A 25,197-nucleotide genomic window follows, 5' to 3' on the forward strand; every position below is an offset into this window, starting at 1 on the left:
TCTTGCACTGCAGTGCTCATGTACTGACACTTTCTGCCTGGGTTGTTGTTTGGGGTTTGAAGAAGGGCCACGGGGAAGTTTCTTTCTCTTGAGCTGCAGGGCAGGCCTTGTGACGGTGTGATTGGAGCTGACAGCACTGCATTCTCCTCGTCCAGTCAGCTGCACTCACTCATCTCTCTGTAACAGGCTTACTCCTCAGGGGTTGCCTTGATTGTTTACTTTTAACGTTTGGCATGCTCAATGAATCCCATTCTGGTTGTCCAGTTGAATTTGAGGCCTTTCTCATCTTCCTCTCCTCTGACTGGACCCCCCTCTGTTCAGCCTCATCTCCCCACACAGCTGCCATTCTTAGATGAACTGAGAGGGGCTCGCTGCATCGTGATAGTTCCAAAGATTCCATCCATTAGAAGGAAAAAAAATGTAGTAATTTAGCAGACGCTCTTATCCATAGTAACTTACAGCATCAATTAGGGTTAAGTGCCTTGCTCAAGGGCACATTGAATGATTTGTCACCTAGTTGACTTGGGGTATCCAACCAGCAACCTTTCAGTTACTGGCCAAATGCTCTTAACCGCTGGGCTACCTGCCGCCCCATCCAAATCTTCAGTAGACAATTCACATATCATATAACTTGTGAACTTGCACCTGTCACAAGCATATTTACTATTATATTGACTGTAAGACCTAATTAGCTGATGATCAGACTACCATCACCCAATGATTAAGTCCTGGTTCATCATTCTTTCACTGTCCATTTAAGTGAGGAGTTGGTGTGACTAAATGGAGAATTACAATGCAGAGAGTGCTGTGTAATGATCATCATCACATCATGATGCTTTGTTAAGTTGAGAAGCTACTGTTTGAGTTCAGTTTTTTTGTTAAAAAAACATTTAACTAAAAAAAGAGTAGTACACTGACATCTTCTGGTGCAAGGGCATAGCTACAATAATGTAGGACAGACATCTGTAGTGTGTTCTCAACAAGTCAGTCTTCAACAAAAATGATGGCTAAATGTGAATTAAAGACCCCCTAAAAAGTCAGACTGCTCTCTCATCAGCAAGCCAATCCAATTAGATTAGTTTTCCATGGGTTTGCCGTGTCATCAATTAAATTATAAATATGGTTTTATTGGCATAAACTTCCGCCTGGAAAAGAACGATCTTTGGCCAGCTACACGTTTATAATTTTAGTAACAATATGCTCCAGGTAAGGACGGTTTACTTCACTCAGTCACCACAAAGAAACACTGCTGTGACAAAATGTTTCAAAGTTGTCTAAGTGATTTATATATTTCGATATTTTGGTGTTCTAACCTCCGCCCCTCAAGTGAGCACGCACTGGATGCTGGGATTCTGCAGGCTCGGGAAAACGCCATCTTTAAACCCCAGACGAAATCACAATTGAGCGCCGGGGATCAATGACACACTGTGCTTGCGTTGTGTTACAATTTTGCGGGCATTATTATGATCAGTTTGTTGACCGGCGAAACAAATACGCAACTAATTGAAAGAACTGTGAATACTCAACCAAGTCACATTGTATGGTCTTGAAATTGTACTATCAGAAGGCTAACATCAACAACAATACTGGCTAAACGGAAAGACAACGGACGAGTAAACACGGCGTTGTTATTGAGCTAGCGAACCTGTGTTGAAGGCGCTTTGACATTACTTTGTTTTAAAAGGCTTGATTTGGGACTCGACTGTGTGGCAGCAGTTTTAGTCCCGACTTCACTCCTCCCCAGCGGCCCAGCCGGAGATGCGTGGAAGATGTCGGTTTCGGGGCTGAAGGCCGAACTGAAGTTTCTGGAGTCCATTTTTGATCCAAACCACGAACGATTCAGAATTATTGACTGGAAACCGGATGAGCTAAACTGTCAGTTTAATGTGACTGGAGAAAAACTGTTGATTATACATTGCAACCTTACGGTAAGCAGGGAAACGAGGCGACATGTCTAACGCGGTAACTAGTTACAGTAGGTCAGCTCAGAACACGCAGTTATTTTGCCTGGCGGTGCCGGACAAGCGAACGGACAGATGGTTAAAGAAACACTCAGCAAATTGTGGCCAGTCGAACGTTAGCCAGCTATCTATAGCCATGCAATGTTTTTGTTTGACTTGTTTCTACTTCCAGTGGGAGTCTAAATATTTGCATGTTAGCAAGCTAGCTAACGGTAGCTGACTTGTTTCTAGTATAGTGACTTAGTATGAGTAAAAATACTTGCATATTACTATTGTAGGCTACGTACTTAACGTTCGCTAGCTAAAATACTGAAATACAAGCAAGCCTGTTGATTTCAGCCTAAGTTATCCTGAAACTGGCATGACATTATGCTAGGGCCTAGGCTAGGCACGCTTTCTGCGTCACTGATGAACATTGTTAACGTTAGCTATCTACACTTCAGTATTTTCTAACGTTAGTTGATTGTCAAACAAGTTAACTAGCTAGCTAACGTAGTGGTTGTTATATTTTCATGCTTCATGGTCATGATCAACACAGTAAGTACTAAGTTAGCTATACTAATGACGTCAGTAAATAATTGCTAGCTAGCATGATTCAAAAGCATCACTTGTCAAATAAACAGCTTCTGGTCTTGTGAACAGACGGTGATCTGCTAGCTGTAACGTTAAGCTATTGGTTTGTATTTTCCAATTTGCTACGTTCGTTTGACCAGCATACTGATTGAATTCAGTGCTCTTAACGTTACTTGGCTTGTTAACATTCTATAAGGAATGTGAAATGGCCACCTTCACACAACACATTAATTTAGCTTCGGGTAATGTAAAGTAGTAATCAGATTTGTTTCTGTTTAAAATGACTTGAGATTTCCCAGGTTTGATTGACACGTCAATGTCACACCTGTTTAATTTCAATGTTACAAACAATTATCAAATTTCTCAGTTTTATAATGCTGATTTTATTTGTTTGCTTCTCTCATCCTCATTGAAACCCATGTCTTACAGGAGTCGTACCCCTCCACACCTCCAATCTGGTTTGTGGACTCTGATGACCCGAGCCTGACACAAGTGTTGGAACGCCTGGAGGATGTCAGAAAGGGCAGCACCCTGGTAAGATCCATTTCAATCCCAGCCTTTGATCTAGTATGTGGATGATTAGGAAGATTTCCCAGTGTTTAAATAGTGAAACTGGATTACGACAATATATTTGAAGTATTTGTTTACAATTTTGTTGTTTAGCAGATGCTTGTATCCAAACTAAAACAAATATATTATACAACATGAATATTAATCGAATCAACTTCAACTGTGTTATGCGGAGCAATTAAAAATAGGTTGATTTTCAAACCATCACATCTCTTCTTATGACTAATTAACCATACCTGTTTTGGTGTTGTTGGGTAAAGCTGTCACTCAACTCCCCTATTTCATACTGCTGTTCCAACCGGTATTGGAGGTTAAAGGGAGATGAATGTCAGACCAATTCAGGGCTGTTCTCTGCCTCTTTCCTCTTGCCTTAGTTCTAGCTGTTAGACAGCGGAGGCTTTTGAAGTCACCCTCATGTCACTCAAACATCATAGAACAGCCCTCTGTCATGTTTGGTGTGAGTGTCGAGAGTGCCTCTGATGTGGAATCAGAGGATGGGTCTTTTTGACAGGCACACTGCCACAGTGACAGTTTCAGCAGGCCAAAGGGCCTTGTCATGTGAATATTTGAGTTCAAATCCTTTGTTACCTGCACTGAATACAACACCTGTTGGCCTTACTGTGAAATGCTTACTTACAAGCCCTTAACCAACAGTGCAGTTCCAGAAAGAGTTATGAAAATATTTACCAAATAAACTAAAGTAAAACAAAAAAAAATGAATAAAATAACACAATAAAATTACAATAATGAGGCTATATACAGGGGGTACCGGTACCGAGTCAATGTGCGGGGATACATGTTAGTCGAGGAAATTTGTACATGTAGGTAGGGGTGAAGTGACTATGAATAGATGATAAACCCGAGTAGCAGCAGTGTAAAAAAACAAATGGAGGGGTGGGGGTGTCAATGTAAATAATCCGGTGGCCAGTTTTATGGATTGGGGTTGTTAACTTCTCATGACTCTTAAACCTGCATGCTGGAGCGTAACCATAGCCTCAAACTAATTAGCATAACGCAGCGGACATAAATCTTCCTATTCACAAATGAAATATATTGAGACACAGCTTAGCCTTTTGTTAATCACACTGTCATCTCAGATTTTCAAAATATGCTTTACAGCCAACGCTAGACAAGCATTTGTGTAAGTTTATCATGGCATAATGCTATTGCTCGGCTCTGCTACCAGCAGGCAACATTTTCACAAAAATAAGAAAAGAAATCAAATTAAATCATTTACCTTTGAAGAACTTCGGATGTTTTCACTCAGGAGACTCCCAGTTAGATAGCAAATGTTCCTTTTTTCCAAAAATATTATTTTTGTAGGCGAAATAGCTCCGTTTGTTCTTCACGTTTGGCTGAGAAATCGACCGGAAAAATGCAGTTACTACAACGCCGAACCTTTTTCCAAATTAGCTCCATAATATCGACAGAAACATGGCAAACGTTGTTTAGAATCAATCCCCAAGGTGTTTTCACATATCTATTCGATAATATATCCGTTGTGATAATTGGTTTCTCATAAGTAGCGATTGGAAAATGGCTACTTGTGTACTTTACGCAAGATTTTCTGCGGGACCATCATGTGACCACTTGCTAAATGTGGTCCCTTACGGCTATTCTTCAACATAAATGCGTAAAAAGACGTCACAATGCTGTAGACACCTTGGGGAATACGTAGAAAACGTAAGCTAATTCGTAGCTCATTCACAGCCATATAAGGAGTCATTAGCATGAGGCGGTTTCAAAAAATGTGGCACTTCCTGATTGGATTTTTATCTGGGTTTCGCCTGTAACATCAGTTCTGTTGCACTCACAGACAATATCTTTGCAGTTTTGGAAACGTCAGTGTTTTCTCTCTCAAGCTGTGAATTATATGCATAGTCAAGCATCTTTTCATGACAAAATATCTGGTTTAAAACGGAACGTTTTTTATCCAAAACATGAAAATACTGCCCCTAGAGTCGCAACAGGTTAAAGGTGCCTTTGGGTCCTAGACTTGATGCTCTGGTACCGCTTGCAGTGCGGGAGCAGAGAAAAGTCTATGACTTGGGTGACTATAGTCTTTGACAATTTTTTTAGACTTTCCACTGACACCGCATAGTATATAGGTCCTGGATGGCAGGAAGCTTGGCCCCAGTGATGTACTGGGCCTTACGCACTACCCTCTGTATCGCCTTACGGTCAGATGCCGAGCAGTTACTATACCAGGCGGTGATGCAACCGGTCATGATTCTCCCGATGGTGCAGCTGTAGAACCTTTTGGGGATGTTGAGGATCTGTTGTCATGCCCCTTCACGACTGTCTTGGTGTGTTTGGACCATGATAGAAACTCTCGACCCGCTCCGCGACAGCCCCGCGATGTTAATGGGGTTCTGTTCGGCCGCCTTTTCCTGTGGTCCACGATCAGCTCCTTTTGTCTTGCTCAATTTGAGGGAGAGGTTGTTGTCCTGGCACCACACTGCCAGGTTTCTGACCACCTCCCTATAGGCATAGGCGGTCTTATCGTTGTCGGTGACCAGGCCTACCACTGTTGTGTCATCAGCAAACTTAATGATGGTGTTGAGGGGCCCCAGTGTTGAGGATCAGTGTAGCATACGTTTTGTTGCCTACCCTTACCACCTGGGGGTGGTCTGTCAGGAAGTCAAGGATCCAGTTGCAAAGGGAGGTGTTTAGGTCCAGGGTCCTTAGCTTAGTGATGAGCTTTGTGGGCACTATGGTGTTGAATGCTGAGCTGTAGTTAATGAGCAGCATTCTCACAGGTTTTCCATTTGTCCAGGTGGGAAAGGGCAGTGTCCAGTGCGATTGATATTGTTATCTGTGGATCTTTTGTGGTGGTATGCGAATTGGAGTGGGTCTAGGTTTTCCGGGGTGATGTGAGCGATGACCAGTCTTTCAAAGCACTCAATGGCTTACGATGTGAGTGCTACGGGGCGGTAGTCATTTAGGCAGTTTACCTTCACTTTCTTGGGCACAGGGACTATGGTGGTCTGCTTGAAACATGTAGGTATTACGGACTCGGTCAGGGAGAGGTTGAAAATGTCAGTGAAGACACTTGCCAGTTGGTCCACACATGCTTTGGGTGCATGTCCTGGTAATCCGTCTTCCCCTGCGGCTTTGTGAATGTTGACCTGTTTAAAGCTCTTGCTCACATTGGCTACCGAGGAGCGTTATCACACAGTCATCCAGAACACCTGGTGCTCTTATGCATGCTCTCATGCAGTGTTGCTTGACTCAAAGCGTGCATAAAAGGCATTTAGCTTGTCTGGGAGGCTCGCGTCACTGGGCAGCTCGCGGCTGGTTTTTCATCTGTAGTCTAATAGTTTTCATGCCCTGCCACTTCCGATGAGCATCAGAGCCAGTGTAATAGGATTCAATGTTAGTCCTGTATTGACGCTTTGCTTGTTTGATGGTTCGTCTGAGGTCTTTCGGGATTTCTTATAAGCGTCCGGATTAGTGTCCCGCTCCTTGAAAGCAGTAGTTCTATCCTTTAGCTCGATGCGGATGTTGCCTGTAATCCATGGCTTCTGGTTGGGATATGTACGTACACTCACTGTGGAGATGATGTCGTCAATGCACTTATTGATGAAGCCGAACATATTCCAGTCTCTGCTAGCAAAACAAAATTACCTTTGAAGTCACAATTTTTGTGCCAAGCAGTTTGCCAGTGTTTCCCCTATATTTATTTAGCACCGGAGACTTGGCAATTAAGCCCTTTTCTACATACCCAGAGTTGGATGAATTCATGGATACCGTTTTTTTGTATCTCTACATGCAGTTTGAAGGAAGTTGCCAACTTGTGTTAGTGCAAATGCTAGTTAGCAGTGGTTTGCGACACTACCTTCAAACTGCACATGAGTTCATCTGACTCTGGGTAAGTAGAAAAAGTGCAAGATTTGGCAATAAACCCTGTCCCTTTAAAGACCCGCTCCGATTATTAGCCTACTAAGGCATTTTTTATAACTCTCTGGGCTAGATGTGTCAATGTGCAGTTCATACATGCTTAATTTGTGAGGAATTACTGTCTTACCTCAATTAGCCTACATTTTGTGTGTTGCCGGGATGGAGGGCTAGTTTTGCGAGCACGGGGTAGCCTAATCTTTTTTACATTTTTTTTTTTTTACTAACAATAGGCTCACTATCCTTTATCGATAACCCTTTTCAGACATACTGGAATGTGGTCGCTTGAAAGCGCTATGGCTGGTTTGTCTGTCTATTAGGGTAGGCTACACCACGGATTTTTAAATGCCGACACGAAACCTTCTCTGGAGATATGAACGGGCGTTTTACTTAAAGGAATGAGGCTTCTGAAGCGGTACTAACGTCCATTACTAGACAACCAGAACTGTCCAACTATTTTGAGCTGCTGCCTGCACAGAGACCAATCTCTCCTAAAAAAAACAACATTTTATGCCGGAGGAGAATTCTGTCACTTTTTTTCAAATTTTCAGAAAAGTTACCAATTGTCGCTATTGATGTGTTACTGAAGCTGCGTTCTAATTCTGTAAAGGGTTGTGGTACGCAACATTCAGGAACCGCTTGTGGCTCGTATTCAAAAGTCCTGGAGAATCCCTTTTAAGATCAGCATTACAAGGTATATTTGTAGCAAACTGAGTGAGCAGTGGTGCAAATGAGAGCCACGAGCACACAGCCACTGCCTGCTCCTCATCTCCCAACAATGCAGTGGCACGATCCCTTCTATTTCAAATAGTGTCAACATTTTCATTCATTGGAATAGAATGTATTTTTGAAGTCATCACAAGTGACCTTTATTTGGGTATGCAAGTCAGTTAAGAACAAATTCTTATTTTACAATGACGGCCAAACCCTCACCTAACCCGTGATACAGCCTGGAATTGAACTAGGGTCTGTAGTGACGCCTCTAACACTGAGGTGCAGTGCTTCAGACCTCTGCGCCACTCAGGAGCCCTTCTCAGTAGTTCTACCCCAAAAAATCTTGGGGGGACAAGCCCCCCTCTATCTTTTGCTGCTGCTGAAAGAAATCCAAGGGGAAACGCTGAGTTCTCTGTAGGCTATATCTTGCTTATGCAGCTACATTCTTTGACTTGGCCTACTTACTCACACTGCATGCTCTGTTTGTAGCCCACCAGATCTGCATTTTATAGTACTCTTATTAAAGTTATCTGTGGTGATTAGATTTTCTCTGTTGCAACCATACATTATACAACATTTTCACCATGTATGGACCAGGCCTACATTCAGTAGAATACGCTTCTTCTATAGCAATACTGAGACGCTTGCAGAGGTACACATTTCTGCATTAAGTTACTGTTGCTAAGGTGTCTGACATTCCCTGACGCAATCTTACCTTTCATGTCGTCTCTGAGGGTGTGCTGTGGTGGAGGTACAATGCAGTGAGAAAGTATTGGCCCCCTTTCTAATGTTCTGTTTTTGCATATTTTCTTACACTGAATGTTATCAGATCTTCAACCAAAACCTAATATAAGATCAAGGGAAGTTGAGTGTACAAATAAAAACATGTAATAGTTATTCCACATCCAATGGAAAAGTTCATTTTCTCCTTACACAAAGTACCTGGTTGTTCCACCTGCAATGACTGTAACCAACAACTACAGGAAGCAGTTGATCAATCTTTCACATCAAATTTTGACCCACTCTTTCATGTAGAACTGCTTTAACTCAGACTTTCGTGGGTTTAGGTCTGAACTATGACTAGGCCATTCCAAAATGGACAATTTGTTGCTAATGGACAATTTGTCAGCAATTCTGATGTAGACTTTATTTTTCTGGTGAAAACCAGACAGTGTTCCACATTAAGAATCTCATACCAATGGTTAAGTGTGATGGTTTGGGGATACTTTGCTGCATCAGGACCTGGATGACTTGCATTCATTGAAGTGAATTTTACTGTGTATCAGCAAATTCTACTTGAGAATATCAGGCTGTCTGAGCTTAAGCTGAAGTGCTGCTGGTTCATGCAGGAAGACTGATCGAAAAAACGCAATCAAGTCTACATCAGAACGGCTGAAACTCAGTTTTGGAACGGCCTAGTCAAAGTCCAGATCTGATTTTGAGATGTTGTGGCAAGTCCTGAAACGAGCAGTTCATGCTCGAAAACACATGTGCCTAAGTTAAATCAGTTTTGCATGGAGGAGTGGGTGAAAACTGATCAACAACGACTACAGGAAGTATTTGGTTGCAGCTAAATGTGGCACAACCAGTTGAGCGTAAGGGGTAAATTACTTTTTCACAAAGAGGCATTGGGTGTTTCATAACTTTTTTAATTAAATAAATGAAACAAGTTTTATCATTTTTATTTGTTTGCTCAGGTTCCCTTTATCTAATATTGGATATTGGTTGAAGAGCTGATAGCATTTGTTGTAAAATATCCTTTTTCACGGCAATGTATCTGTGACATGTCTGTGCTGTGTTATCTAATGCTGCCTGACCTCCCTAACTCTTAACTGTCCCTTTTGGTACTGTCCCTCGGTCCCCCAGCTCCTGCAGCAGCTAAAGCGGCTCATCTGTGACCTCTGTCGGTTGTACAACCTGCCCCAGCACCCAGATGTAGAGATGCTGGACCAGCCCCTCCCTGCTGGCCCTGTAGGACAAGACCGAAAGGTAAGGACGGCTAATGACCGCTCAATGTTTTCTGGTTTTCAAATACGACTAGGCCTATATATTTTCCATTGGATGGCATTGAAGTATGGGTCTCCTGAGTGGCGCAGCGGTCTAAGGTTCAGTGCAAGAGGTGTCACTACAGTACCTGGTTCGAATCCAGGCTGTATCACATCCGGCCGTGATTGGGAGTCCGATAGGGCGGCGCACAATTGGCCCAGTGTCATCCGGATTTGGCCGGAGCAGGCCGTCAATGTAAATAAGAATTTGTTCTTATCTGACTTTCCTAGTTAAATAAAAATATTTGTAAAAAAAAACAAAATAAAACACCTAGAGGCTTTTTCATGAAGACCATCTCCTTTCACATACCTAAAGCGAGTCATGTGCCTAATCCTTTTGTTTAGTTTTATTGTCAAAGCTACCAAGGAGGTTGAAGACACTTAGCTAATGAAAGGGTTTAAAAACCTGCATGAAGAACCTAATACTGTCCTGAAACCGTCCATCAGCACAGACATTAATGATTAGTGCAGAGTCCTGGAGATGGAATCAATAGACTCCTCCTGTGGTCAGTGGGAGGGGCTAGCATATTTTACCTCAACCAATGAAGACACAACCTTAGCCTCATATAGTCTACTTGAGAAATTAGAATGACCGAAGCAGAGGATGAATGTTAAGCAGTAACAGCCTGTACAGCTGGGCTTTAAACGCAAACATTGATTCTTGGGCTGAAAGAAAGGTGACAGGAGGCGCTGTTGTGCTATGCAAGACGAGTAATGTTGTTTCTGACTACCCAGACACTCGCTTACTGGTTTTTGCACATTTCAGAACATTCCTACAAATATCTGTTTTTTTGTTACTAGACTTCAGACGGGACAGAGGCATGTTAGGAATGAGATTGAACTGTCTATGAACTCATCTTTCTCTGTTTTTTTCTTTAGCATGGGGTCACAGACGAGGTCACGTCCGAAGAGGAGGAAGAAGAGGAAATGGGAGAGGTCCTTTTCAAATAAATGTCATTCCATATAGCACTGCACATTACCATGCTGATATGAGCTATGCTGGATGTCAAGCTCGACTAGATAGTCAATACCAATCACACATATTTGCAAGTGTTAACTTGAAGTAAAATGTCTTTTAATGCTCTTATCTTGTCGTTGTGCCAGCAGGACATTGAAGACCTGGACCACTATGAGATGAAAGAGGAGGAGCCAGTGGATGGGAAGAAGTCTGAGGATGACGGCATCGAGAAGGAGAACCTGGCCATCCTGGAGAAGATCCGCAAGAACCAGAGGCAGGACCACTTGAACGTAAGTGCTCATTCGGTAAGGTGACATTTTATACGCTTTTGGGGGATGCATGGGGAATATCTGTCAGGCTTAGAACAGTTTACTGGCCCCAGCACTGTTACACTGGGGTGTCTGGTGACCTTTTTATGATATAGCCAATATGCCTGCATCTAACTAGTTTCAGGTGGTTCTGAATGCATGTGTTTTTCGATCAGTGTTTTACTGATGGAATTTCTTACCAATGCAATGCACCCAGATTATGCTGTTTAGGACTCCAATTTGTAAACAAGGACATAATCAACATGGATTGCGTAGGATAAATTACAGTCATTTGTCATTCTGATAGTAATCATATGATCTATCATTTACACAGAGCTTTCTTAATTGTTGCTTTGGAATACAGCCGTTTCCCCTAAGGTCTGTGAGCAGCTCTGAGAGACTTAGAAATGAGAGACTCTTCTTTCATCCTCCACAGTCCCTACTGCATTCAATGGCTCAGCTCTTCAAATCTATCATTATCACAGATGAGAGCGTTGCTATGGAACCTGTGAAATTCTCCCCATATACTGTAGCAAACTGTATACTGCCAGTTAGTTCTGAAGCATTTTGTCTCCATGCTGATCAATAACTGTTCATTTTTATAGGAGTTTGTAGACGTTTTATCTAAATGCAGACCTATTGGCATATTTGAACTGAGCCTGTAAACATTTGATTTAATCGTGGTGGAGTCGAGGTGAATTATCATTGAATGTGCTGCATGTTTGGGTGTCGGTGTATTACCCTGTGTGTGTTGCAGGGTGCAGTGTCTGGTTCAGTGCAGGCTTCAGACCGCCTCATGAAGGAGCTCCGGGAGATATACCGGTCCCAGAGTTACAAGATGGGTACGTACTTCACTGCAGCAGCACTAGAAAGCTCTAAGAATACGGCGCAAAAAAATAAATACAAAAATGACAGTTTGATTCAGAATGTCACTTACCAGACTATGCATTCTCTTCCAGGTATCTATTCAGTGGAGCTGGTCAATGACAGCTTGTATGAATGTCACTTACCAGACTATGCATTCTCTTCCAGGTATCTATTCAGTGGAGCTGGTCAATGACAGCTTGTATGAATGTCACTTACCAGACTATGCATTCTCTTCCAGGTATCTATTCAGTGGAGCTGGTCAATGACAGCTTGTATGAATGGCACGTCAAGCTGAGGACGTAAGTAACTGTTTACCATAGGAGTTGACAGTACTGTATAATTCTAGCATGTGATGTATTGTGATGCTTTCCATTTGCTCAACAGCGTAGATCCAGACAGTCCCCTACACAGTGACCTGCAGGTTTTAAAGGAAAAGGAGGGAATGGATTACATTCTGCTCAACTTCTCATATAAAGTAAGTACCAATGCTGATACTAGAAAGCAGAGACAGTTTGTTAGCCTTGACTGTTCTCGTTTTAATGCTATTTTGTGCTCTACCTGCAGGATAATTTCCCCTTTGATCCACCATTTGTACGGGTGGCTTCTCCTGTGCTGTCTGGAGGGTGAGTTCAGTTCACTGCGTATGAGTGGAATGGCTTTGTATTTCTGCAGTGTTTCCGCTGTGACTGAGTTGCTCCCCTCACTTAACCGTGAAGGAAGGGCGGGCTCTTGTGGTCTAAACTAATTGTCAACAGCCAGTGAAAGGCTGAATGTCAGAAGTGACAGTTTAGCTAAAAGGAGATCATCTGTGCTTGTGGATAAGAGATTTATTGTGGTCTTTTGGTCACTTAATGTCTACATATTCTAATGTTTTCCTTTCACCTGCTGTCTTCTAAGTTATGTTCTTGGAGGGGGTGCCCTGTGCATGGAGCTTCTCACAAAACAGGTATGTTTTTATGCCTCTGAATGTCAGTTAACTTGTCCACTGTTATTTCACAGTGGAGGTAAATGCTAGTGCATTGATGTATCGCCACTTGATTTCAGGGCTGGAGCAGTGCCTATTCCATAGAGTCTGTAATCATGCAGATCAACGCCACTTTAGTCAAGGGAAAAGCCAGAGTGCAGTTTGGAGCCAATAAGGTAAGCATTGTTTAAAGGGGCAGAGAGCTTTGAAATGTGTTAACATGGTGCATACTACAGGGTGTATTGACACTGTGTTCTGACATGGATAAAGGGGTGAGCTGTGTGTGTGGCCAGCTGGTCCATGCTGCTCTATGGAAATGATGTGTCTATAAGCCCCCAGCACTTCATTTAAACAGGACATTGTTACTTAGCGCCGCTGGGACAGTGCGATGCTGCTGATCTCTTAATGCTGACGCTTCACACGGGTCCACTTCATGCTGTCATTTCTCTCTTCTCTCAGCACAGTCACACTAATCTGGCTCTGGGATGCCAGTAGACTTCGGAGCAAACCAAATGACGGATATTTATAGACAAGCTGTAATTTCAAGGAATCTTGGGCCCTCTTGCTTGATAACCTCTGTGTTCTTTAAAAGTTAGGATCTAACTATGTACACCAAAGAAAGACTTGATACTTAGCTATATTGTCATATACTGTCTAATGAAAGTGTTTATCATATTTGTCCTGAGGTTACTAATGTTGGGTAGGTAAAATGGTTAATAGAAATGCCAGAAATGTACCTATTAATCAAAAACATAAGAATACTGATGTTTCTGTCACCGGGTTGATAGGACTCTGGCCTTATAAGAGCCAGTTCCTCTGATGCTGAATTTTAATAAACCCGCATCGGAGGGTGCGAACGCAGCATGATATCAGTACGTGTGGCAAAATTCTTTCGGGGAAGCTGATAGAAAGCCCTCCACCGTACGGTCAGACTTCACCAAACTAATTTACTTGTATGTGATGGTGCTTAGTCCTGTGTCTCCCCAATATATAAATGAACCTTTACACTTCTTGGGGCATTCATAAGCCCAAGTTCAATATATGTGCTGTTTTTGTTTCAGAACCAATACAATCTTGCCAGAGCACAGCAGTCATACAAATCACTGGTCCAGATCCATGAAAAGAACGGTGAGTGTTACCATGTTCACTTACACATCTTGTATCCTATTTGACCTTGAGATTACATCCCTCCATACATCAGTCAGTGGTTGTGAAAATGGTGTGTGTATGTACAGTTGAAGTCGGAAGGTTACATACACCACTCCACAAATTTCTTGTTAACAAACTAGTTTTGGCAAGTTGGTTAGGACATCTACTTTGTGCATGACACACACAATTTTTCCAGCAATTGTTTACAGACAGATTATTTCACTTATAATTCACTGGATCACAATTCCAGTGGGTCAGAAGTTTACATACACTAAATTGACTGTGCCTTTAAACGGCTTGGACAATTCCAGAAAATGTCATGGCTTTAGATAGACTAATTGGCATAATTTGAGTCAGTTGGAGGTGTACTTGTGGATGTATTTCAAGGCCTACCTTCAAACTCAGTGCCGCTTTGCTTGACATCATGGGAAAATCAAAAGAAACCAGCCAAGACCTCAAAAACCATTGTGGACCTCCAAGTCTGGTTCATCCTTGGGAGAAATTTCCAAACGCCTGAAGGTAATGCGTTCATCTGTACAAACAATAGTACGTACTTTTTGGAGAAATGTCCTCTGGTCTGATGAAACAAAACTGTTTTGCCATAGTGAGCATCGTTATGTTTGGAGGAAAAAGGGTGAGGCTTGCAAGCTGAAGAAAACCATCCCAACCATGAAGCACAGGGGTGGCAGCATCATGTTGTGGGGATGCTTTGCTGCAGGAGGGACTGGTGCCCTTAACATAATAGATGGCATCATGAGGTAGCAAAATTATGTGGATATATTGAAGCAACATCTCAAGCTTGATCGAAAATGGGTCTTCCAAATGGACAATGACCCCAAGCATACTTCCAAAGTTGTGGCAAAATGGCTTAAGGACAACAAAGTCAAGGTATTGGAGTGGCCATCACAAATCCCTGACCTCAATCCCACAGAATTTGTGGGCAGAACTGAAAAAGCGTGTGCGAACAAGGAGGCCTACAAACCTGACTCAGTTGCACCAGCTCTGTCAGAAGGAATGGGCCCCAATTTATCGTGGAAGGCTACCTGAAATGTTTGAACCAAGTTAAACAATTTAAAGGCAATGTTACCAAATACTAATTGAGTGTATGTAAACTTCTGACCCAGTGGGAATGGGATGAAAGAAATAAAAGCTGAAATAAATCATTCTCTCTACTATTATTCTGCCATTTCACATTCTTAAAATAAAGTGGTGATCCTAACTGACCTAAAATGGAATTTTTACTAAGATTTGTGAAAAACTGAGTTTAAATGTATGTAAACTTCTGACTTCAACTATATTATATACCTCACACACACAAAAGTATGTTGACACCCCTTCAAATTAGTGGATTGGCTAGTTCAGCCACACCCGTTGCTGACAGGTGTGTAAAATAAAGCACACAGCCATGCACTCTCCATAGACCAACATTGTTACTCAAAAGCTTTGTGACTTTCGACGTGGCACCTTTACAGGATGCCAGTTTGTCAACTTTCTCCCCTGTTAGAGCTGCCCCGCCCAACTGTATGTGCTGTTATTTTGAAGTGGAATCATCTAGCAGCAACAACGGCTCAGCTGCCAAGTGGTATGCCACACCAACAGAACGGGACCACCGAGTGCTGAAGCGCGTAACGTCTTTCCTTGGTTGCAACACACTACCCAGTTCCAAACTGTCTCTGGAAGCAACGTTGACACCAACTGTTCGTCGGGAGCTTCATGAAATGGATTACCATAGCCGAGCACCCACACACAATCCTAAGACCACCATGTGCAATGCCAAACGTCGACTGGCGTCGTGTAAAGCTCACCACAATTGAACTCTGGAGCAGTGGAAATGCGATCTCTGGAGTGATAAATCACACTTAACCATCTGGCAGCCCAATGGATGAATCTGGGTTTGGCGGATGCCAGAAGAACGCTGCCTGCCGACTGCATATAGCCAACTGTTAAGTTTGGTGGAGATATTATGGTCTGTCTGTTTTTCATGGTTTGGGCTAGGCCCCTTTAGTTACAGTGAAGGGAAATCTGAACGATACAGCATACAATGACATTCTAGACGATTCTGTGCTTTCAACTTTGTGGCAACAGTTTGGGGAAGGCCCTTGACTGTTTCAGCATGACAATGCCCCTGAGTGAGGTCCATACAGAAATGGTTTGTCGAGATTGGTGTGGAAGAACTTGACTGGCCTTCACCGAGCACTGACTTCAACCCCATCGAACACATTTTGGGATGAATTGGAATGCCGACTGCAAGCCAGGCAGCATCGCCCAACATCCGTGCCCGACCCCACTAATGCTTTTGTGGCTGAATGGAAGCAAGTCCCGGCAGCAATGTTCCAAAGCCTTCCCAGAAGATTGGAGGCTGTTATCGTAGCGAATAGGGGACCAACTTTATATTAATGTTCAATATTTTGGAATGAGATGTTCAACGAGCAGGTGTCTACATACTTTTGGTAGTGTATTACCAGCACCAAGAGGGTTTCATATGGCAGCTATAGTGATTGTTCTTAGGTCAAGATAAAATACAGCCAACTCTTTGCTCATTCCTACTGTCTAGGATGAACTGACTGTTTTGTCCAGTATAACTGAGTGCACTGTCTCTTGTCTGATCCTTGTAGGCTGGTACACTCCCCCTAAGGAGGATGGGTAAGAGGACTGTTGCCATGCCTCCACTGGGACCACATGTCTTAGGGTCAACACCTTTCCCGCCCCATACTTTTCTTTTCCTCTAACTGGAGTTGTTTTCATTGGGAGTTTGTTCCCCAGCCAGTTCCACCCATTCTGTTAAAACCCCCCCACTGACCAACCACCTCACTGACCATATCCACTTCTCAATAGTGGATTCACCCTCTAGCTATTTATCTTTCTCGCACTTGTGCAATCGCTTCCTTTGTTACAATCTCATCCCTAATCCCTTGAGCATTGAATGAACTCCATATCTTGTGCAACTCCCTTAAATCCTACTCTGGGCAAGCAAAGAAGAGCTTACTTACTGCCTGTGATTTCTGGTCAAGGTTGAGGCATGGCTTTTGCTAGTGACTGAAGCTGTCGGTTACGTGACTGGGGTTGAGATTCTCCGGCCACAGACTGGAACAGAGAATGATGGTTGACATTCCCCTTGTGACATTGGAGGCTGGGATAGACAATGAAACACTGGTAGTGGGAATGAGCACCACCTCACTCGCCATTGATGGCCTCTTATGTCTGTGCTTGTGTATCTGTATATTGCCAAGATTCCTCCTTCTGGAATAACATGTCCTCCTGAGGCTTATTTCCTTAAAAATACCTGGTCTACAAAAGCCAAAGGCCCTGAATGGAGAGAGGAGAGCTATAGACTCCTTACCAAAAGTGGGACTGAGACAGCTTAATGGAGGCTATCCTGTTGAGCACAAGAGGTGTTGGCCGCCTCCTCCACCACCCAGCCCAATCTCCTCTCAGGCTGCTTTTGGAAATATGACCAGGCTTAGCAAAGGCAGGTTGGATTTAATCACTGTAATGTAGTTGAATTTAACTCCATGTAAAACTTGTAAAGTTGTATTTCTGAGAATTGATTGAATTGTTTTTAATGTAACCTTGTGTGGGTCTTGGGGTTTGAGCGGGCCGAGACTGCGTTAGTATACCCTTGGCTATAGGAGGGGCATCAATCAAGGTGCATTTTCAGACGTAGGATAACAAAGCATTTGCTTCATGGACTTTTTCTTGCAGAATTTAAAAGGAACACCTTTAAACCATGTTTTTATGTAAGCATAATGACTACTATTGTTTTCCTGTATAAATTGAAATACTTGTATTTTTTTTGTTAGTGGTTTGATATGTTCAAAAGTGACACCATTCCTTTTACGCAATGCGACAGTGGTGCTTTTTGGGCATTCCAGATATGCTGGCTAATTTCCCCGGTGACACAAACTTGATGAACCTTTCAGTAAGGCTATGCACACAATCGTTAGGAAGTTATCTGTACACGCAATAATTAGAAAACGACTTAGTGCAGTCCCCTGCTTCATCTGAATCCATGTTCTAACTAGCTTGTTCACACACTCAGATCGCCCATCCATGCCTCTCATTGCTACAGTGGACTTCACTTCATACCACATGCTCAATAATAAAATATTTGTTGATTTTAAAGAGATATTTTCAGGTCTGACTATAAGGTGTGTGTGTGTGTGTGTGTGTAGTAATGCCTTCAACAAAAGACTGAGCACCAGTGATTTCCATCCTTTGCCTCCCCTCTCTAGTACCTTATTTTGTATCTGATTATTCACTTATGACCTGACCACCTCATGATCTTTGTCAGTGATGGAAGGAGCCTTTTCAGTGGGGTCATGAACCCCTAACTCATGACCATCCTCAGCACTGTCAAACCTGGAGCATGCCAAGTCTTAGCTATATGAATAATATGCAGAATATTGTGTGACACATTTGATTTAATGTTATTACACACTAAAAGTTTTTTTTTTTTTTTTTGGGGGTGTTATCCACTTTGTTAGACATCTGTCTCAAAAACCAGCATAGGAACCAACTTGTTCCTAGTAAATATTCCTATTTTTTTTGTTCAATGCTGTCGGTCAGCCCAACACACTAACCTCATCCAGAACTATGTCGCCCTTGTAAAAAATACTAATAATGGGCATCTAATGTAAAATTTAAGCTTAATCTACCTTGTATTTGTTGTAATGTCAGCCACCCCACCTGTATAACACAATGCATCACGTTCTGTCAAAATGGTGGCACTGAAGACTCATTTAGGTTTATTACTATTCAACCCAATATGGTGATTGACTACATTACCAAATATGTCTACTACACATGGATAACCGATGATCATTGTCATAGACTTTACGTATTGGTACCAAGTGTGCCACTGCTTTCTCACATGGCTGACCTCATCGTGAACATGCCCTGGCTAGAAATTCCCTCCCTGTGTTCTCTGGAGAAGCAAACTCAGGGATACATGGCTACTGCACACTTGACTTAGCAAGGGATTGCTTCACAAATGTCACAATGCAATTATTATTTTTGTTACTATTTTTTTTCTTCCAAATTGTTTTCCCCTCCTATAACTATAATTACAGTAACCATTGCAGTAACCATTGGCCTGCTCACTCTCCATTTGGCTTGTCTGAATATCTTTTAAAGTAGTGACTGGTAAGACTGTAGTGGTAAGCAGGGTGTGGTGGAGTGATGAGAGAGGGGCATGTTTGCGCTCTCTCTCATTCAATCCCTCCAGATCAATTTTGTGACACTGAAAGGTGAACCAATGCTTTACCTCACCCATTTAAGCTCATTTAACCTCATTGTCTTGGGTCTTTGTTTTTCTAGTCTCGGACCTCTTCATCGTGATCCTGTACCTCCTGGTTTTGTAGTCTTTTGCATGTAGATATCTCAAGTACTTTTCCTCTACGGACTAAGGTGTGTGGACTGGACAGTTTTGGTTTATCAGGTTGGATCATCTATATTAGTTTTCACAGGTCGGTAGATGCGGTCTCTGTAAACCCCATCTCTGGGAACGGATTCCTTTTTTATCGATTCGTGTAGGTCTGACACCAGATCAGGTTAGTTCTAAAGGATAAAAATGGCAAAACGGCTGTCTCCAACACTTATGGGCGTCCCACCCGTGTCTTAAAGTATGAGATTGGAAACAAATGACTATTCTGTCCAGAGCGGGACTCCACCTCTTACTATTTTAAATCCCTGTGTCATCAGAGCAGACGTCAAATGGGCATTTAACCCCGTGGAAGGCCCCATGTCTGTTCTAATGTCAGTTGTGCAGTGAATTACAGCTCTTATTCAGATCCAGACCAGTTGTCTAACAACCCAGTGCTTTGGGAGATTTTGGTTTGAGACCTGAAACTAATTATTGGTTCCTTTTCTGGCTTAATTTTGTGATTGGCGATTTAGCGGGCTATAAAGGTATGCACTGTCCGCATGCTTTGCTTTTTTTTGTGTGTTTTTTTTTTCATTGCAAGGGTTATTTTGACCATGTACAGTAATCTGTAAACTTGCATCAAGTTTATGAATAAAGAATTTTATTAAATACTCCTGTGTACTATTTGAGATGTGATACAGAGCTGTATTAGTATTTTATATAGAACCCTCTGCTTAAGGCTGAAACCATGAATGGTGATAAATATGCCCTTGTAGTGGACACTTGTCACTATCTGATGGCCAAAATGACAAGTGTCCTATACATAAAGGTGCAGCTTTCGCCTTTGGCATGAGTTTCAGATTTGGCTGTTCTCTAGTGAGAACCAAAAGGGCAGAGGGGAATGGCTTCCTGAGTGTTTTTAAGTCCTAAAAGCAATGTTTTTTGCTAATGGAAGAGCAATGCAATCACACTGGATCTGGAACACTGAGTTGGGCTTGAATGGCTAGTATGGTGATACCACTTGGTTTGACTTCAATACATATCAGGGATATTTTGGACAGATAATCCATACAAACAGTTTGTATTTTCTCTGGTTGTAGCAGATTGCCACTAGAGGGTGCTGGGACATTGTTACAGAAATGTATTGAAATGGTTCATTTGGAAAATAGAGGAATCTTAGAACTCTTGTTAGTGACCTACAGGTTCTTGGTCACCTCCCTGACCAAGGCCCTTCTCCGCCGAATGCTCAGTTTGGCCCGGGCGGCCAGCTCTAGGAAGAGTCTCGGTGGTTCCAAACTTTTTCCATTTTTAAGAATGGAGGCCACTGTCGTCTTGGAACTTCAATGCTGTATTTTGTCCATACGATACATTTGGAACATTCTCCCTTAGTAGCTGTTTTCATGATTGATATTTTGACATGACTATCACAAGTCAAGTCTGGTCGCCTCATATTCCCTCATCAATACTTTGGAGCCACTGTGGTGGCGTGAGTTGGCAGGGTTTGAGCAATCCCATAGATGAAGTCTGACGTAAAAGCCAAATTAATACCTGGGTTATTACAAGGAGCATTGCTGTAGTCGTAAACACACAGTTCCTTTTCAGACAGTCCAAACAACATGTCCTCCTTCAAATCCCTCTATACTGGTTGCTGTTCTCATCTCTGCATGAACAGTTATGGATATAAACCAATCAAACCAAGTACAGACATTGTGCATTTGGAAAGCCTTTTGAAGTCCACTGGCCAATCACAAGGTAGAGTGGACCCAGTCACACAGAGCAACCTCTCACTTAAAAGGTCTTCCCACAACGGTCTCAGGGCATGCCAAAGAACTACATTTTCCATTGTAAAACATTCATCGCTTTAATCATATTTCTGGATAATTTGTATGCAGGGCAAGCAGTTCCCTGACTGAAAGGATGAGGGAGGAAAGGGAGCGAGACAGGCGGGAAGTGGAGCTCCACGGTTAGCAAGGCTAATTGCCTATTATTGAAATGTATTTTTATTTCAGTCTTTTTTTGTTGATCTGAAGTCTTGGCTGACTGACCTCTGGCTGCAGGGGAGCAAACCTCATTACCTGGCTCTGGCCATAATCTGTGGCTCCTCAGCCTGTCTCCTGACTGCCTGCCTGGCTCCAGGTCTGACAGGCCAGTCTGGAGAGTGACAGCGAGGATGGCTTCGGGGGGGTGGAAGGAGAGCGTGTCACTGTGATTACCTCTACGGAGCCCATATTGAGACTGGGATCATGTTGGCTTTTCCTTCAACCCAAGGCCAGATCCTAGTACACGCTGCAGTTTGCGTTGCACACAGAATCAGCTGAAGTTGATTGATAGCCTGAAGCTTAACAGTCATTGTCCATCAGAACTCGACATGCACCAGCAGCCTTCCATCAGCCAAATACACAAGCATCACCCAGAGTCAGGGACTACATCAAAGCCATAGTGAGGCTTTCATCTGACATACTTTTACGTGTTCTCTGATAACTTTAGTCTACTCGCTGTTCAGCATCCTAACTATACAGATTGTGCTGTCAACATGTTCCTCTAAATAGAGTCTGGAAAGAGATGCCTTCACAGGTTCTCTGACATCAGAATCTGCCTGTGAGCATTAATCATAACACATTCTCCTCCTAGTATCATGCCCATGCTAATCTTTATTTTTTTATTGAGCCTTCAACTAGGCAAGTCAGTTAAGAACAAATTCTTATTTACAAAGACGGCCTGGCAAAAGGCCTCCTGCGAGGACGGGGGCTGGGATTAAAAATATAAATATAGGACAAAACGCACAGCACAAGAGGCACTACAACACTACATAAAGAGACATAAGACAACACAGCATGGTAGCAACACAATTGTCTGGTTTGATGAACTATGAACCTGCTACAGAATATTGTGTACTAATTTGCAGTGGTCTTGTATGTAAGAATGAAGCAACAGGGTCAAGGAGCCAATCATGGTGGCCCTGAGTGACCTGCTTCTGCAGTGGAAGAGCTGAGCACCAATCAGACACAGACAGGTGTCACGATCAGCCCCAGTTAACTGGACACATGTTGTAGTGCAAAAGCCTGAGGTACCTATAAAACAAATGTAACATTTCTTGACTAAATCATCCCTGTCACATAAACAGGGGATGGAGGAGAAAACGAGACAAGTGATGAGTTTAAGATGGCCAATTGAAGTAAACTTAATCTCTGATAATTTGGTCATTTTGTCTTGATTCTCTGAATACCAAAGTCCCTGCAAGGTGGACATCTATAATCATTCACAGCCTAGAGATATACTGATATTAGTGTCTTTTTATACTGCTAGTTGACAAAGATGATGCATTCCTATGTATATCTATGTGCAGAATGCATATTGTATTTCTAGGGACAAGCACTTGAATCGTTGCGTTGGATGGCATGCTTAGTCTGGTACATTTGTCATGAGAGAACGGATCAGATTATGTTTAAATACATTTAAAGTCAGGTCAGCCTGACCTAACCGGGGGGGTGGTCTCTGCTTCTTTCTGTCACCAGGAGCACTGTCCTAGCGACTGAATGTCTCAATGCACCGCTGATGACAGACTCCCCTCAAGGGCTTGGAAATAAATCCCAGGAGAATATTGGACAGATGCCTGGGACACAACGCTGAATTTCAATTGAATTGTAAAACATGTCCTTTCTCTCTCTCACTCTCAAACAGCATAGGCTGTTTATATTCTCTATAATGCTGATTATTTGGCCTGGAGAACACAGTGGGCTGCTTATTTTCAGTGATGAGAGGCAGTACTACACAATGTACGAGATGTATATTCATATTACATGCTTTCACACTACAAAGGAAGAGAGCTCATTTTACTTCATTACAAGTATCCAAATCAGCATTATAGGTGCATGTAATTGCAGGCAGCGCCACGGTGAGAATGACCTTCACAAGCGTTTTCCATGTTGCTTTTCATAAATTTACTTCAAATGTATTCACGGTCTGCCTTTCAGACCACCACAGTCACAATCAGGAGATAGGATGCATATATTACAGTAAAAGGCCAGCCTGAAAATCCTATTCTTTCCGGCTTGAAATCTTTGGTAAATGTTAACGGTGCATCCGCCTGCATTTCACTCTGCCTTCTGGAAGTTTCAAAGTTGTCATCACCAACCAGTTAACCCTTTCAGGGAATGTATCCAGCCAGAGACATATTGGTCCATCCTCTTTCCACTTCCCTTCCACAGAACAGAATGCAATGTGTCTTGCTAATAATGAACTACTTGCCTCTTTTTAACTGTCTAGCAATGCAAATGTTTCACGTCAAGACCATGCGACATTTCCAGAAAGATCTGAGATAAAATGAACCGAAATATCGAAAGATTGTTTACACTGCTGTAGTTACCCAGATGACCGCACCATCATCTTGGGTGATATTTGGTTTCTCTGAGGTGGTCTTGCATGTCAGATCAGAGATAGAAAGCAGTTTGTCACAGTGATGATGTGCCTCCCTGCACAGGCTTATATGTACCTTAAACTAAATGGATATCCATTATAGGGGGTTATGATTCATTCTAGAAGCTTACTCAATATTGTGGGGTGGACATTGTAGCAGAATGTCCCCCTTAGACAGAACAAACTAATGGACAGTAATAATGTACATCCCTTTAGGTTTGGCTCCAACGTATCTTTGGGATTTAGAGGAAGCACAATATAAATCTCATGTATCCTGTGTGGCTCAGTTAGTAGCGCATATGTTGCTTGCAATGCCAGGGTTGTGTTTTCGATTCCCGTGGGGGATTAGTATGAAAATATATGAATTCATTACTGTAAGATGCTCTGGAAATAAGAGTGTCTGCTAAAACATGTTTTTATCCCTGAACACTAAATTACTGGCCGCACCATTGTTCGTATGAGGGAACAGAATTCAACTAGTGGTGAGTGAAGGTTATTTACATCTGCTATGATGAATCAGTGCCCTGCCTGGACTCGGACTACGATTGAACTAGCAGATCAATGAGGAAAGCAGTGATCTCACTGAAACAGACCACCTATCGTATTGTGATTCTTAATGTGCCTAAACTACAGAGCAGGGGGATGGAACTGACTTATCGTCCTGACATTGATTTTAACTGGAGATATGGTCTCCTATTCTCTCACACAAAGCATCTTGTCGTGATAATTTGTAAGAGACGAGCAGTAACGAAACCCTTCTTTCCTTCCAGATTAATCAACACTAAAATTGTGTGCCATTTTTTTTCCTAGGGAACAGTTATTTAATGTTGTTTTTGTCTTTTATTGACTTTTCTATCCATGTTTAATGTTTAGCACCCTCCCTGTGTTTCCCTAATGAAGCATAGCATCTGGACCCTGGGCTGCTTGATGGCTCTATCAGGCGGAGGTAACATAGGAGGGGAGCAGAAGAAGGGGGAAGCAGGTAGAGGTTGGAGGGAGAGTAGGGGTAGATGGAGCCCATGGGTTCATTTTCTTCTCCCGTCCTCTATTTTGAGGAGCAGCAGGAGAGCGATGAGGAGCAGGAGAGATGTTCAGGTCTGCTGACAGATTGCCTGCAGTGAGGTGCACTTCCAGGGCTGATGAATGGGATGGCTACATTGGTTAAATTGCCTCTGTAACACCACCAGAGGGAAGACGGTATAAACAAATAGGAGTGCAGTATTCTCCATCACCTACAAAGATGAATGATCTTTAAATGAGTGGATTACAGTGAAAAGAAGATGGACATTTTGACAGGAAGTAATGAGTATTGTGACACATGAGGCAGGTGTTATTGGCACAAAGGTGTTCTTTGTAATGAATACTAACTACTGAACAGCCTGGATTTCCTGGATCATATTATATAGAAACCAT

The 25,197-nt window shown here is 42.6% G+C and overlaps 1 protein-coding gene across 4 annotated transcripts; it reads left to right on the top strand.

Moving 5' to 3' along the window:
• The first annotated feature begins 1,353 nt into the window (after positions 1-1,353).
• On the top strand, positions 1,354-18,128 carry LOC135504131 (ubiquitin-conjugating enzyme E2 Q2-like). Of its 4 annotated transcripts, none has more exons than XM_064922446.1 (13): positions 1,354-1,928; positions 2,964-3,068; positions 9,582-9,704; positions 10,640-10,696; positions 10,865-11,023; positions 11,784-11,868; positions 12,132-12,192; positions 12,278-12,368; positions 12,458-12,516; positions 12,791-12,839; positions 12,938-13,033; positions 13,919-13,985; positions 16,622-18,128. In XM_064922446.1, the coding sequence occupies exons 1-13, from the start codon at positions 1,770-1,772 to the stop codon at positions 16,651-16,653; spliced, it is 1,143 nt and encodes a 380-aa protein (XP_064778518.1). In that variant the 5' UTR covers positions 1,354-1,769; the 3' UTR covers positions 16,654-18,128. The 4 variants fall into 4 exon arrangements, with proteins under 4 accessions (XP_064778518.1, XP_064778534.1, XP_064778524.1 ...); XM_064922462.1 differs by having other exon boundaries at positions 10,865-11,008; XM_064922452.1 differs by having other exon boundaries at positions 10,868-11,023.
• Positions 18,129-25,197: the final 7,069 nt, after the last annotated feature.

The sequence above is a fragment of the Oncorhynchus masou genome, chromosome 2 (genome assembly GCF_036934945.1).
Source record: "Oncorhynchus masou masou isolate Uvic2021 chromosome 2, UVic_Omas_1.1, whole genome shotgun sequence".
NCBI classification, from domain to species: domain Eukaryota; kingdom Metazoa; phylum Chordata; class Actinopteri; order Salmoniformes; family Salmonidae; genus Oncorhynchus; species Oncorhynchus masou.